This window comes from Symphodus melops (assembly GCF_947650265.1).
Source record: "Symphodus melops genome assembly, chromosome: 3".
NCBI classification, from domain to species: Eukaryota; Metazoa; Chordata; class Actinopteri; order Labriformes; family Labridae; genus Symphodus; species Symphodus melops.
The window spans coordinates 7,537,893-7,553,690 of NC_136693.1; the positions used below are offsets into that span (position 1 = coordinate 7,537,893).

General features: G+C 43.2%; 1 protein-coding gene across 3 annotated transcripts; it reads left to right on the plus strand.

The window, feature by feature from the left end:
• The first annotated feature begins 254 nt into the window (after window positions 1-254).
• mapk6 (mitogen-activated protein kinase 6) lies at window positions 255-14,988 on the plus strand. 3 transcript variants are annotated; one of them, XM_079339342.1, is made up of 8 exons: window positions 255-431; window positions 4,140-5,001; window positions 5,115-5,432; window positions 10,825-10,969; window positions 11,355-11,519; window positions 11,648-11,843; window positions 12,130-12,247; window positions 12,555-14,988. In XM_079339342.1, the coding sequence occupies exons 2-8, from the start codon at window positions 4,765-4,767 to the stop codon at window positions 13,647-13,649; spliced, it is 2,274 nt and encodes a 757-aa protein (XP_079195468.1). In that variant the 5' UTR covers window positions 255-431; window positions 4,140-4,764; the 3' UTR covers window positions 13,650-14,988. The 3 variants fall into 3 exon arrangements, with proteins under 3 accessions (XP_079195468.1, XP_079195469.1, XP_079195467.1); XM_079339343.1 differs by lacking the exon at window positions 255-431 and adding an exon at window positions 1,662-2,122; XM_079339341.1 differs by lacking the exon at window positions 255-431 and adding an exon at window positions 3,015-3,149.
• Window positions 14,989-15,798: the final 810 nt, after the last annotated feature.

Below are 15,798 nucleotides of genomic sequence, written 5' to 3' on the forward strand. Positions count from 1 at the left end.
GAAAATGTTTTACACTGAAGGTTAATCTTTGTCTGAACCAAAACATCAACAAGAGCAGATTTAAAAATGAGGGGGAAAAAATCAGAGAAGAGTAATAAAGTAGCAGTGAAAGAGAGAGAGAGAGACAGAGAGGTGGTGGTGTTGGTAGGTCTGACACACTAAAAGGCCAAGCCATACACAGAGCAGTCTCCTCCCCTCTCTGGACTGGCCTATATTAACTGTCAATGGAGCTCCACCTCAGAGCCAGAGGCACATGGAGTAGCATAACTCTCTGAGAATACATTCACATATCCACTTATATACTGGAATGCACTGAAACCTCTACACCTGTCGGACATGCAGTGTTTGGATATAAAGTGCAACTTCTACTGAATGGAATATTAACTTTTGAACCATGTTGGGCCTGTCTTCAAAGGAGCAATTCAGTTTCGGTAAGTTGAACAAAGATTTCTTTTTTCATTAAAAAGTGTCCATCCGAGATATTTGGGGCATATTTAGCTATAGGTATACCAAGTCAAAAATAATTAAGAAAAAGTCAAAAGTCTTGGGATACAGTGAGTTAGTTGATGTATGAACCGTGTGCATAATATATCACACGATCGGGACTAATGCTTAACATACAAGACCCTGATGCGACAGTACTGAACTTAACCCCAACATTACAGTTAATACGCCACTTACATTAAGTTTAAGTGGTGCCTCTGTAATCTCAGCTAAATGACACAGCCAGACGTGGTGGACTCAGACTCGATGTCAAATATTTATCTCATGTCATGATGTAACAAGTGAGGCCGACTGTAATGACCCTTTTGGAGACACATTGTTTGCTGTAACTTGTGACTGGAATACAAATAAGAGAAGAAGACATTTCTCCTCTATAACAGCAAGAACTGAATATGACCCTTAGGTAGGGTGAGATAGGTTTCCTTTACCTTCTGACCTCCATTCATGCATGCACCCTTGCACAGCCACGGTCAAAGAGGACTAATGGGGCAAGCAATGCCTTATATACTAACATGAAACTATTAACATTATTAACACATATTAACATACTTTGATCAGAGTAAGCAGTGATTAAAGAGAGAGGACAGAGGATAGAGCTAGGTGAAAAGTTTTAAGCTAGATACAAAGTGTTATGATTTGTCTGAGAGGTGGCAATACACCCTTTGGCGGGAGGCAGGTTAGAAAGAATCTTCAACCTTAGCAGTAAACGCATTGTCTAAACTCCTATCTATCTATCTATCTATCTATCTATCTATCTATCTATCTATCTATCTATCTATCTATCTATCTATCTATCTATCTATCTATCTATCTATCTATCTATCTATCTATCTCATAACAAAAAGGATTCGGGATAGATATTAGATAACCCTAACCCTAATACTTCATTCTCAACTAAAGTAAGATATCTTCATTGCCCTCTCTGAAATACCCTACAACTCGTTCTGAGTCTGTCGCATATAGCTCAGTCCGCATGCAGTCCCTGCTGTTTCTCCATCGCAGAGCCCATCCCGGCCTGTGAGAAGCATCTGCATTCTTGGGCACATGCGTTCCCACATGGTCTGTCTGCGGATGTAGACTCCTTGTTGCGGCTGTGATGCTGCTGCCCGCCCATCCATGCACTCAGCAGCATCCACACAGAGAGAGGACCAATCGCTGCAGCCTCTGGGACACTAACCGTAGTCTGAACAGGGTCTCTGAACATAGAGATGTTCAAGTTGGGTTTTTTTTAAAATAATATCTTTTGACTTTGTTTTGCTCGGGAATTGTGAGCCTCATGGAGATCACATGTGAAGGCGGACTGCTGAAAGAGAAACATCATGCGCATCACAGTGCCAGATGGACTTGCTAAATCCTCAAGCTGCAGAGAATGTAGACTACTGTCACAGCGATTTTCTCACTGGCACGGCTAATGCATGCCATAATCCGAAAACAACGTTAATTCCTATCAAAAACAAATAGGCTGACGAAAAACAAATGGAGGAATCCAACAACTGAAAACCTGGAACTGGAAACAAAAACAACCGATAGGCTATTGTTGATGATCGATGCGAAAACAGTCCCGTGAAGACATTTTAACAATATTTTTTATAAAGCATATAAGAGGTATTTTACTCAGGTAAGAGAACAAAATATCATGTTACGTGGTAGTTTGGTTTTACTTGCCATGTTTTCCTGTTTTCTTAACTTCTTAGGCCTGTGAGCGATACAGAATGTTCTTATCTCTTTTCCCTTATCGCAGGCTGAAAAAAAAACAACACACAAAAGCAAAAAAAAATTGATGCAACCTAATAGTTTCATCCATCTCTCTTTAACCTACATGTAGTTATGATTTTACAATGATTGTAATTATTCGACTGAACTTTGTTTAAATGTGCTGCGTATTCTCATAAAGGTGGTTGTAACATTGCAGTTTACTGGAAAATTGGCAGGTGCACAGTGCTGTTATTATTGCGTCCGTTAAACTATAAGTAAATATGAAGTTGGATTTTGAATCTACCGCTGTCACGTGATCCCATAAACACATGTTTTGAATGAATCTTTGCTGCTTTCAAGTGCTGCTCGGAATAACAATAAATGTAAACAGTTTCGTATTTAAAATTATGCATTTTTTTAATTAATGTATTTTATTATACTTGTGTTCAAAATGAATCCCGACTACAATTGAAATTTGACATCAAATACATAAGCCTCCATTAATTTGCCCGTTTTATTTTAAATTATGTTAAAGACTAAATAGGCTGCGTTGTTTCAAGGATAATTGAGCATACGTTTGTCACTGTCACTGTGATGTATTTTATATATAATCAACTATTAAACCCAGTCTATCTATGATTCTGTGTATAACTTAAGCCTATAACCTGCATTAACGAACTCGATAAACATGACAGTGACTTTGATTTATAATGTCATAGTCATCTCTTTGTCAACTTTTACTTGGAGTATGAATCAAAGAGATCCCGGCTATGTTTGGGTATATCCGATACACCGTGAAGGCAGCATTGTGACGTCACACTGCCTTTCATAGCTCTGCCCAGCCTCAATGGCGATTGCAACAGATCCGCAGAGGTCGGCAGCGGAGCTCAGTCAAACCTGGTCTAGGGTTGATAAAAGCCATATCTAGACTAATGCTACGAACAAGGACTGTAAGTAAACTCTCACATGTCGATTTCTGTCTCAGTTGTTTTTCCGTATGTCTGTTTATTGTATATACTAGATGCGTTTTGCTGTTTAACCCTAGACTGCTTTGTGCTGCTGAGCGCGAGGCAAGCCGTTTCCACGTAGTCAGAAGCCTCCGCCAACAACGAGCCCTTTGTTCCCGCTATCACCGGGTTTCACCTCCACGTTTTGGGGGACATTTATAAACTCGGCACTGGACAGTGGTCAGTGTTTTGTAATATTTAACGCAGACGATATGTATGTCAAATGATGGCCATGGCATTTTAAAAATAAGATCCAAGTCGACGGAAGTCTGTCTGTCGCTATGCTACCATTCTTAGCTTATTCAGCCAGCAGCCAGTCAGACCGGGTGAAGGCCAAAAATAGGCGCTATTAACAAATTAATAGATACATGTTGTTACATCGTTAAGACATATGTTATGCGAGTGCACTCATACTAATGTAAAAGTACCTTTGGTTACACCTCTATTATACCGATACCCAGAAAACCGGACTAGCAGGCGATGAAAACGGGCGGGGGGGAAGGTTTGGTTTCCATTAGACATCACGTTTACGCTAAAGCCGACGAAGAACACGATTGTTGTTTGTTACTTTTATGAAACCTCCCCTCGTGTTTTTATCAGAACGAGGGCAAAGGTGTGACTGAATGTTTCTTGAAGGGTTGGTTATTTAAGTGTAGACCGTGTTAGGGCAGCAGGAGCTAAGCCTGTGGGGACCTGAAGAAGCTCGCTGGTTTACGGACCAAGTCCTGACATTGTCTGGTAACCAGAGAGGTGCCAGTCCAATTCCTGAGTTACCCTTGAGCAAGGCACCGACCCCTGGCAGGATTTATTAAGTATAAATTAAGCATTTATATAGATAGTCAACACGATAGGACATACATACTGCTCAAGATCTATAAACAGTATGCACTACAATTCTAACTTTTCTTGTTCTGTTTTTCTCTTGTCTTTCAGGTTATACCCAAGTAAAATGGAGGATAGTTTTGATTGCGACTGTGGCGAGCTTGAGCCACCCGATCATTGAGGGTGAATAATTACTTTGAAGACTTCAAGGCCAGACTCATTTTTAGTTTTACATAACCGGCTTATTCGACAGGAAAGTATCAGTGTAGATCAATATTTCAAACAAAAACAGTGCATTAAGGCACACTTTACACGAAGCTGCTCAGGACCAGTCATACACTGAATGTATCTGCACTGTAAGGATGCAACTACATGCTTTTATAGTGAAAAATAATCTCAGTGCTTTTTAATTGGCCTCATTCAAGTCCATTCCATTGCAGTCTGAAAACACTAGCGTAGTGTAAAACAATTAGGATTTGTGGAGGAATTAAACTTGAACATTTCCTCTCCTTTTTCAAAATGGAAAGAAAGATGGATTGTACATTTGTGCCCCACATTTGACAGTGACGGTTAGAAAGGGGGGACTGGGTAGTCATCTATACAGGGGTCAGTTAGCTCAGCCTCCGAAGCAGTAGACGAATTGTCCAATAGATTACCCTGTTGGACTAAAAACAGGCCAGAGACTGAACGTTAGCTACAGCAGAAGACTGGTGAATCAAAGGCAAAAGTAGTCGTCATGGCGGAGAAGTTTGAGTCCCTGATGAACATCCATGGCTTTGACCTGGGTTCTCGTTACATGGACTTAAAGCCTCTTGGCTATGGAGGGAACGGCCTGGTGTTCTCAGCTGTGGACACCGACTGTGACAAACGAGTAGCTGTAAAGAAAATCATCTTGACTGACCCGCAGAGTGTGAAACACGCCCTACGGGAAATCAAGATTATCAGGCGCCTCGACCATGACAACATTGTCAAGGTAAGATTCGAGGAAAGATTTTAAATGTAGTTAAGAGAGATGTTTTCATTGTTGAAAGAAATACATTTGTCTAGCGTTGAAAGTTTTTTAACCTGACATTTTTTTTCCTGTAGGTGTTTGAGACACTAGGCCCCAACGGACGCAGGCTGACAGAGGATGTGGTGTCTCTGACAGAGGTCAACTCTGTCTACATTGTGCAGGAGTACATGGAGACTGACCTGTGTCAGTTGTTGGAGAGGGGCCTTCTGTCTGAAGGCCACGCAAGGCTCTTCATGTACCAACTCCTCAGAGGCCTTAAGTATATCCACTCTGCCAATGTGCTGCACCGTGACCTCAAGCCTGCCAACCTCTTTGTAAACACAGAGGACCTGGTGCTGAAGATTGGGGACTTTGGACTGGCACGCATCATGGACCCACACTACTCCCACAAGGTAGGATCACATTTAAAGTAGTGGCTCCAGTTAAATGAGTAGTTCTGGGGAAAAAAAGGTGTATTGATTTTTGTTGAGTTTGAAATGGGTTCAGTTCTGAGAAAAGGACTTGGTGATTATTTTGCACTCTTTGTGCATATAGATAAGCTTTCTGTCGCTGTGATGTTTAGGTGATTTCTCAGTAATGTGCTGCTCCCATGGGTTGGCACAGTTTCACAGCAGGAAGTCAACAAGACGGGATGTGGTTCCTTTAGGTAACGCCTCGGTTTCCCCTGTCAGGAGAATTGAAGCTGCAGAAAGCAAGACCCTGGGAACTGTTTGTTTTCCACTTTGAGGTGTACACCGCGAGAGGTGAAATCACGTATAAAAAGATGAATTAAATCCATGCTTCCAGGTGGGGAAACATGGCAAGCATGTTGATGTAGGACGTAGTTGATCCGTGAGCTTTTTTCAGCCTTTACGATGATGTTGGATCTCGAAGCTGCAGCAGCTCAATTATACACATGCTGCATTAAAACTTGTACGGAGCTGTTTGATTTTTGTGCATGGAATTAAACTGCTGCATTGTGGTTTCTGTTCACCACTATGCTGTTCTCCGCTCTACACGTAGCATTGATACAAAGGTAAATGTTCTCTAAACAGTGGCGTTTTTCAGACTCTGTAGCTTCGGCCGCCACTTCAACATTGTTGTTTTTATGACCACTCTTGTCTCAGGAGAACCTCCTCCATTCCGCCCGTGATAAACTCCCACAGTGAGATGAACATGCAGATCAGAGGCTGTCCTCCTGATAAGAGTGCAAATGTGAGCTCGGCTCATGTGTTACTGTTTTTGCCAGCAACATGTAAACTTGGCCATTAAAAGCCAGATGTCAACACAGCAAATGTTCAATGTACACACTTTAATGCTCCCTATAAACCTGTGTTTTGTTGTTGAAGCTGTGTTACAGCAGCTGTAAAGGCTTTCATCATCTTTAGTACAGGAACAGTCTATGGTTTAGCTTGGGGAATTGTAGCCAGGTGGATGGCCTGTTCTGCCCTTGTCTTTCTGTCACCTTATAAATGGATGAGGAAATTCCAGTCCAAGGCCATATGGTGATGTGAGGCAATCTTGTTTGGGAGCTTTCCCTCCCTCCCTCACTGTAGCTGCTGCATCTTCTTAGCGCACCGAGGCAGTCAGATGCTTACACGTGTCTCAGATTAGTCATCGGACAGTCTGAGGAGGGCTCACGTGATCGGACTCCTCTGGCTAACACGGCCTCATTCATGTCCCTCGCACATCCAGGTGGACCAGGCACATCATGCGTGACTCTGAGACAGACCTGCACACACTTGTTTCTGCTTGCAACCACTCCTTTTACTACTACTACCAGTCTGTAGTGTAGTCATATTTTTTGCTAAGACTTCTACGCTCTCATATGAGTCACATCTGCGGTTGAGACAATAGTTGTTTTTCAGGAAGCAGAAGACGAGGCGTCATGTTTGCTGGGAATAAGTGAGCGTTTTACAGACAGTTCAGTCACTTGCCCTACAGCAGGGTTTTCCATGTGGATTTTTTTCCCCCCTGGTTTTATAGAAGCAGTTTTTTTCCCTCATGGGAAACATGCAGGCTTGGGGGTATTAAAAGCTGCTTGTTTGGGGTCAGCTCTTGTGTTTGACTTTTGTCTGCTGTAGTCCTGAGTTTTTGTTATAAGCACAAACGCTGTCGGCGCACTGACTTTAAAAGGCTTTTGACCCTGCTCTCCTTTTCAAACTGCTGCTGTTTCTGTCTCTGCTTTGATAACAACGGGGGGTTTAGTTGGGTCAGGGAGGACTCTGATACCTCGCCTAGCCACTTTAACATGACGCCAGCCATAGTTCCCTGATATTGTGCGCAGTGGGGTGTCATGTATCAAATGAGGCCTGTGTGAGAATGAACCAGTCTCCCTCACAGGACACGGAGGTGCCCAGTGGAGTGTGGAGGTGTAGAAAAACAGTTGGTTTCATTGGTGGTTAGACATCGGGGGCAGAATCACTGGGGCAAATCTGCTTTCACAACCACCCTCTACTTGAAGCAGACTGGGTGAGCTGGAGCAGCTGGGTGGCTGAGTGCATGTTATTTGAATAGCATCGTTTCTAAATAAAGAAGCCCCTTCTGCCAGTGGATCTCGGTCTCTGGCGTCGATTCAGGAGTGATGTTTTTAGATTTATGCATCAGTGGTGAAGTGAAAGGTTTTGACCCATCTTTTATCCTCCTGCATTCCTACTGTTTTGTGTCACTCTGGTTCTTAAAAACCTCATGATATGATTTCAGGTTTTAATGAATCCCACACAGCTTTTCCTTTAAGTCTGCTGGAGCATCCGTGTTTCTGTGCCGTCTTTCTATTGTTGTGAGAAAACCAGTCGTTTCTTTCCGTGTGAACTGCAAAGCCAACCCTCATGGCGGCGCAGAATCAAGAATGACAAGAATTCACGTGCACTCTACTAACTTCTCCCACCCAACCCTCCTCCTTTTCCCAGGCAGCTCTTTGTCTTACAGTAGGAGCCACTTTGAATCTGATCTGAACTCCGTGTTCATTTCAAGTCTGGCCTACAGCACATTTTTTTCATCTAATACTCACCCATTAGTTTTTTTATCATGTGTTGTGTTCTGTTTTTCAACTCAAAATGGGATTATGCACTATGTCAGCATTCTGTAACACTTTAAATGTTTGCCATCTGCTCACTGTGCCAACACATGTTTTTATTTTTTGACGAGAGGTTCAACATAACGGAAAATATTTAAAAAAAAAACATATGGCCTTTTTGCATTGTAATATAAGTCTTAGTTTCCCCATGTCAACACAGGAAGTTGTCAAATGTCTGGTCCTGCTCTCGTCTGTGACTCAACATAGTCTTATTTGGTGTGAAAGGTTTTAAAAAGGGAGGCACATTTCCTTAAGCGATAGTTGAACACCATAACGATTAATTATCGATTTAATCATTAATAAACTACAAAATGAACCCATTTTTCTCTGTTAGTTTTATTGGAACCATTATAGCAGTACTATAGTTACTTAAAACATGAAATACAAACAGTTTGAACTGATAACATTTCAAGACGCTCGCTCTTTTAAACAGGACTGTCCTTATTTCACACTGGTGAGAGCTAAACAATGCCAGCTGGGTGCTGCTGCTGTTTCCAGAATAACAAGGATGACCAAATGAAAATCAACCGAACATTCTGTATAAAAGTGAAAGAAAACCGTTTGAGCCTCTTCACATTTTAATACTTCTGCTTTGAGGCAAATGAACACGTCGAGCCATTTTCACCTCACTTTTCTACTTACAGCTTCTTCCTCTCGTAGGAATGACAAAAAAAAACCCATTTTGGAATGCTTAAACTCTTTACAGCCATTAATCCATTAAACATTCCTGGTTTAAAGGAATGTTTGAAGTAAGGCTCATCGGGTTCATAGAGGTCCTTTCACCCACACAAGCAGCCTGCACAACACATAAAGCACACGCATTTGACCTAATTATTTTTTCCAGCGACAAGCTTGTCTGGCTCCAGACTTCTCATGATCTCATAAAAATAACAGATGGGAGTTGTCTGTAAGTTGAATGAGTATCCAAAAGGCAGTTTCAGTTACTCCCTAAACCTAAGAAGATCCTCTTGTTGCTCCCAACACGTTGTATTTGTATTCATTACTCATCTTCAGATCCTTTCTTTTGTCAAACCAACAGTCGAAAAGTCGTGATCATCGATTTCTGAACGGACCTAAAGCAGATTATCTTTGTTTACTCAAATTTATTTCTATCAATTAATCGTTGCAGCTCGGCCATCATACATGTCATAAATCAAAAGTAACATGACTGATGGTGTTCAGCCACAGACAGTATAGTATACATAGTTCAGCCTTAATGGGGTATGCATGTCCAACGTGTCAGACTGCAGTGAAGCTCCACATAGTCTATTTACAGCTCAATGCTTTGCTTGTGAAAGGATTCACGTGTGGGTGGGTTGAGACTGAAATACTTTCAGTGCCAGCGTAGAAATCTCCCATTTAGTCATCAGTCAACATCTTCTGTGAAGAAGAAAAACCCCACCATCCACCTTTTTAATCACATCTGGTGGTCAGAGCTGCTGAATGAACTAAAGGACGGCTGACGCGCTGAGCGAGTCTTTGTGAGTCATTAAATGTCCCGCTCGTCCGATTTCGATCAGGCGATGAGTTCTTCACCTGCTGTTGCCACAGATACTGAGATGGCTCAGTATCTGTGTTGCTGCACTTGATGATGAACAGTTTGAAGTTACACTCCAGCTGTTGGCTTCAGATGAATCCTGTTCAGCTGGAATGTAAAACTTGAATCTGCTTCTTTTTAATTCAGTCCATCACATGCACTATTGTCCTTTCTCAGTGACCTTACACTCCAGCCAACATAATCTGCATATCAGCTGCAATGTTCTGCTTGGATGGTTGCATAGCATGTCCTCATGGTAACCACCGTCACTTAGCTTAGATCGGATGTGTGTTTGAGTGGGTGCTGGACGGGCTTGCACGTTATAGTCACTAGGCGAGATGACCTGCATGTGAGTTACAACCTTGTTATTCCTCCGACCTCCTTACAAGCCACCACTACAATCAGACAAACCTTGTAGCTAAAGATTGTTGTCATATCTACAGTCAACATGGTGTGCTATTTACAGGCCCATCAAAACAAAGGGCATGCAGGGCGAGGTGACAATGACATACATGGCTTACTAAAGGTGGAAAGAGGAGCCCAGCTTAGTGGATTCACCACCAACCTACTTCCACTAAATGTGAGGGAAAGAAAGGGCAGCAGGGGTGTCATTTTACCATCTCGCCCGCCCCCAGTGAACCACACAGGTCAGTGTCCTCCTGGTCCTGATAGTAGTCTGGCACTGTGTGAGAGCAGAGTGCAGATTGGTGTCACTAGTGTGTCATTGATGTGCGAGTGTGTGGCAGCGGGGGATTATCCTGCTCTCTCTCAGACTGCTGACAGGGCCTGCACGTGTCCCACCTCCCCCCCTTTCATCTCTCTTTTCTCTCTGGGGTCTTTGTCTCCTCGCTGGGCTGCGTGCGTAACCGGCACATTGCAGGGCCGTCAAGGAGAAGGCACGTGGTGGGGGGGGGTCATAGGGTTTAGCATGGACCAGCAGGCAAGGTGTGACCATTAGACTTGTGTTGAACAGCATCAGGGCACATGGAAAAAAAGTATTAACATTTTTCTCCACATCTGAGAGAAAAGCAGATTTTTAGAACCTCTTAACTGGGAACCGACCAAACATGAGGACTCAACGGCTCTTAAATAGTTTCTGTAATATTATGCTTCTTAGTCTCTTTACTGCACTCTCTTTCTTTTGGAGTTTTTCCATCATCCCATTAAATGTTCCTCCTCTCTTCTGCCACAGGGCCACCTCTCCGAAGGTCTCGTCACAAAATGGTACAGGTCTCCACGCCTGCTGCTCTCTCCCAACAACTACACCAAAGCCATCGACATGTGGGCTGCTGGCTGCATCTTCGCCGAAATGCTCACAGGGAAAACCCTCTTTGCTGGTAAATGTTGACCTTTTTCTTTTCTTTTTTGTCTGACTCACTGCTTCAACTGCTATGTAAATGAATTGAGAGTAATCTTTGAAGCAGACTGAGTCACTGTTGTGAAGTGATCCGATGAGGTGTGTGCTCATGTGTTTGTTCAGAACAGACAGGTTCTGGGTCTGTTTGCTCTCATTGCTCTCCTCTCACGTCTGTGTGAGAAGGGGTTTCACTCACTCTACTTGTTTGTTGAAACTTCCTTGAGCTGACAGCAGGGCAAATAACATCCCAGTTCTTATGATCAACTGTGCTCAGCCTCATTTAAAACAAACTAACCCAGTCATGCCGAATGTTGTGTAACTCTTCTAAGAGAAGCGCCTGACATTTGTCCTCTTCCTCCTGCCAGGAGCTCATGAACTGGAGCAGATGCAGCTGATACTGGAGTCCATTCCCGTGCTGCGAGAAGAAGACTGCCAGGAGCTCCACAGTGTCATCCCTGTCTTCATCCGCAACGACATGTCCACGCCTCACACACCACTGGCCAAGTTGCTGCCAGACGTCAGTCCCCAAGGTGAGTACCACTTGTTTATTCATGTAGAAGTTATCGAAGGACTGTGATCAAAGACCCATCCTGAGGGTCATTTTCTTTCAGTCACATGTTTCCTATCTGATAAAGTGATTGGGTATTTGTCTCTGCAGCCTTGGATTTCCTGGAGAAGATCCTGACTTTTAACCCCATGGATCGTCTGACTGCAGAGGAGGCCCTGGCCCACCCCTATATGGCTGACTACTCATTCCCCCTGGATGAGCCAATCTCTCTGCACCCCTTCCACATTGAGGATGAAGTAGATGATATCCTGCTCATGGACCAGAGCCACAGCCACACCTGGGACAGGTATACTGCTTTACTCTTCCCCTCTCAAACACCTCCAGTCTTTTGATGATATATTTATACATCATTATATTTTTCTTGTTTCACTCATTTCCTCTTGTTACTGATGTTTCAGTGACGATTGGTTTGCTTTTCTTTGACAGTAGTCATAAATGGATATGCATATTACACAACAAGACAAGGAACATGTTAATGCTTTGTTTGTTTAGTTTGAACCTGTACTGGACTTTTTGTACGTTTCCTGCTTCTGTGTGTGCACGCGCTTCAGTTTCTCTGTCGTTCTCTCTAGGTATCATGAAAGCCAGCTGTCAGAGGCTGACTGGCATTTGCACAGCACCCACGACCCAGACGAAGTACAGGTTGACCCAAGGGCTCTCTCTGATGTGACTGATGAGGAGGAGGTTCAGGTACGTTTTTGAACATCTCCATTCACCTGTCAATCTGTTTCTTCTTTAAGACTTTCCATTTCCTTTACAGAATGACTATTTTAAGAGGAATGCTTACAAGTTGTTAAAACGTTTGCAGAATGTGAAGAAGCACAGAACAAGTGTTTGTGCACTGCTTCAGCAAAGCTTGCTTTAAAATGAAAAGTTGCTAAAGATGTAGTATTCAAGGCTGAAGACTATTTACTCGTTTTACAAAATAACAGACTAACTGAAGATTTGCTTTTCATGACATAACAAAGACTCAGTGGTTGCCGTGTTCTGTTTCCAGGTGGATCCTCGTAAATATGCTGATGGAGATCGGGAGAAGTTCCTGGATGAGCCGTCCTACGACTACTCCACCATGTTCCCACTGGAGCGCTCGTGGCAGGACGACGACGATGACGACCACCACGAGAACAAATACTGTGACCTGCAGTGCAGCCACACCTGCAACTACAAGGCCGTGTCGCCCTCCTACCTGGACAACCTCATCTGGCGGGACAGCGAAGTCAACCACTACTACGAGCCCAAGCTCATCATCGACCTCTCCAACTGGAAGGAGCAGCAGAGCAAGGAGAAAGCAGACCGCAAAGCCAAGAGCAAGTGTGAGAAGAACGGGCTGGTGAAGGCCCAGATAGCACTGCAGGAGGCCGAGAAGACCCAGAGCCCGGCGGAGAAGGACAGAGAGCAGGAGAAACATCAGACAGAGAAGCCTCAGGGCCAGCAGAACCAGGGCTTTGACTTTGACTCCTTCATCGCCAGCACCATCAAGCTGAGCCTGCAGCCCGAGCCCTGCCAGGAGGCGACCCTGCTCAACGAGGTGGGCCTCCTGAATGAGCTCAACTCCTCCGTTTCTCAGCTCGAAGCCCCCCGCTCCGGCTCCATGTCCAAGTCCATAAGTCAAGAGAAGGAGGAGAAGTGCCTGGTGAACCTTGCCCAGTTAGGCGGAGCAGGACAAGGGGTGGTCGTAGGAGACGCCGTCCGGCCCTCTCAGCCCTGGGAGAACTTCGGCTCCGGGGAGAGAATCAGCGAGAGTGGCTGTTTGATCGACGAAGCATGCTGGGACATTCGTAAAGAGGACCCCTTCCAGAAGGAGAGCACTTACACCAGCTACCTGGACCGCCTGTTCAGCCGGAAGGAGGAGGTGGTTACAGAGACTGTCGCCGCTACGGAGACAGAACCCTCGGAAGACGAGAGCTTCCTCTGCAGGAACACAGAGATTGTGCTTAACATGCAGCTGGACTCTCTCGCCCTGCCCGGCTTTGACAGCGCCGACGACTTGCCTCTAAAATCCATCCAGACGTCACTCGCCGCCTGCGCTGTCAAATGTTCCCCACAAATCGCCCATAAAACATACAGCAGCATCTTCAAACATCTTAATTAAAGAAATATATATCCTCCCGTACAGTGCAAAAACTAGCTAGTTTTGTTTTTATGTTTTTCTTAAATGACATGGTATATTATTGTACTTGAATCATTTCATACCTTTTTTATAAAGTTACTTTTAATTTTTTTTCTTTCTTTTTTTTTTTTTTTAAAGAGTTGAGAGGGGTGGTTTATTATATTTAAAGAGTTTTGGTCATCACTCTGAGCCTTGATCACCAGGCCTTCATGGGTTAATGTCTACGACCTCATTGCTAACCTGGCATGTCACTCGCTCGCTTCAAGTACTGTAGACCAACAGAGAAGGAGAGATTTACCTGGAGGTAAAGAGAAGGGTTCTGATAGAAGAGATGGGGTTTGGCTGTGATATATAAGGAAGGATGGTAGAAGCAGACGTTGCTGTAGGCATTTTAAAGTGCTTTCAATCAACCTTTCCTGGTGGGATGGGATCCAAGGAAAAAAAAGGGGGGGTTGGGATTTTTATTTTTTATTTTATTTTTAAGAAAAGACAATTGTTCATGTTTTTTTTTTTCCCTGAAGAAAGCTTCCTTAACAACCCTTACATACTGTAAATCTGACACATGATGCCAGCAGCAACCATTATCGTAGGCGTTTATGTAAATGTGTTATCTACCTCAAGGTAACAGCCGCGAGAGACACTCGAAGCCGCACTAGTGCTTTACACACATGACCATCCTCATACCATGAAATGAAGTGGTCACATAGATGAAATCTGTCTCACTTTAGCATTTAACATAGTGAGGTGTTTCAGTAATCATTATTTATTTCTAGCAGATGTGCGATATTTATTTTATCAGAAATGTGTTATTTCAATGTGATTATTGAGGAGTTGGACAGACTTCAAGTTTCATTTCGGCACTATGTGGACGTGCAAGTGTTCCTTTGTTCAGCGGTAGGATGCAAATTCATCTGTTTTGTTCTGTCAGGAGTTGAGGCTTTCTGTTTTCCACCAATATTGTCCAGAAGGATATCATTTTTCTTTTCTTTTTTTATTTATAGGTGCATTCTGTCTGTAGTGGAACAACTGCTCTATTGTTTAAAGAAGCACCTACAAGTCTTAATTTTTTTTTATCTAAATGTAATGTAAAAAATGCGTGCATGGAGACAGGAGAAAGGTACATTTAAAGTCAAGTTAATGGTGAGTATAATGTACGTCAGTTTTAATTGTACGTTTTTTGTTAAATTTCTATGTACTTTTTCCAGGCAAGCATGATGAATTAGGTTACAGTGTAGCATGTAGAACACTTATGGACTTCTTTTTGTAATCATTGGTTCCCCTGTTCTACAAAATATCTCCAAATAAAATTACTGGCAAAGAATTTGGCTTTCATCTGTCCTTCTTCTTTTTACGCTTCATCTTAGTGTTGACTTAGTAATGAACGTTGTGTGTAACTGCACAGCTCACATAGTTGTTGGCGGCGGAGGAGAAGTGCTGACTACAGCTCTGCCACTTTTAATTTTTTAAGAGGCAGACTAAATTACACTGGGAGAGCTGGGACACAAGCTTTGAATCATCAGCTAAATGTAGCTCGGACTCGCACCACCACCATAAATCAGAGCAGATAACTGGGTACATAAAGTCCCTCCTGCTTATAGGAACACAAACACTGCAGAAAACGGCAGGTTTCAGTCAAGACGTTGCACATCTTCATATTTAATGCTATAACATTCAGCCTGTTCTGTAATAGTAAAGCACAGTTGGAGAGATTACGCCACCACGTTTCCCATCATGGGCAGCCTTACTCTTACCGAACACATTTCCAAACTTCTCTAACACTTTCATAATGGAGTGAAAGCAAGATGAGATGACATCAGCTCGTGTGGAAATAATGGGTTCCTGCAGGTTGTGGTGAAAGTCACCCTGACAGTCAGTCACACAAAATAATACAGTGTCATACTTGAACCACAAGAAAGAGGGAGTTGTTTTTTAGGGGGAGGATCTGGTCTTATTGATCTTAAAGTATATAGTCTCTGAGGTTCCTGTGATGTTAAACATTTGTTAAAACCCATGAGTGTGATATTTTGTTGTGAAGTTGACCTATTCCTTGACCTAAACATGTCGCCCATTGTCAGCAGATAAAGGTTTAGCTACACAGGTCATAAAAGACAAGAGCAGTAATTCAAAGCTG

Bases quoted from the DNA above. Each gene is read 5' to 3' on its own strand.
- mapk6 (XM_079339342.1), top strand. From the start codon at position 4,765: ATGGCGGAGAAGTTTGAGTCCCTGATGAACATCCATGGCTTTGACCTG. The intron at 5,002-5,114 runs GTAAGATTCGAG...TTTTTCCTGTAG, and splicing joins ACCATGACAACATTGTCAAG to GTGTTTGAGACACTAGGCCC. The intron at 11,520-11,647 runs GTGAGTACCACT...TTGTCTCTGCAG, and splicing joins GCCAGACGTCAGTCCCCAAG to CCTTGGATTTCCTGGAGAAG.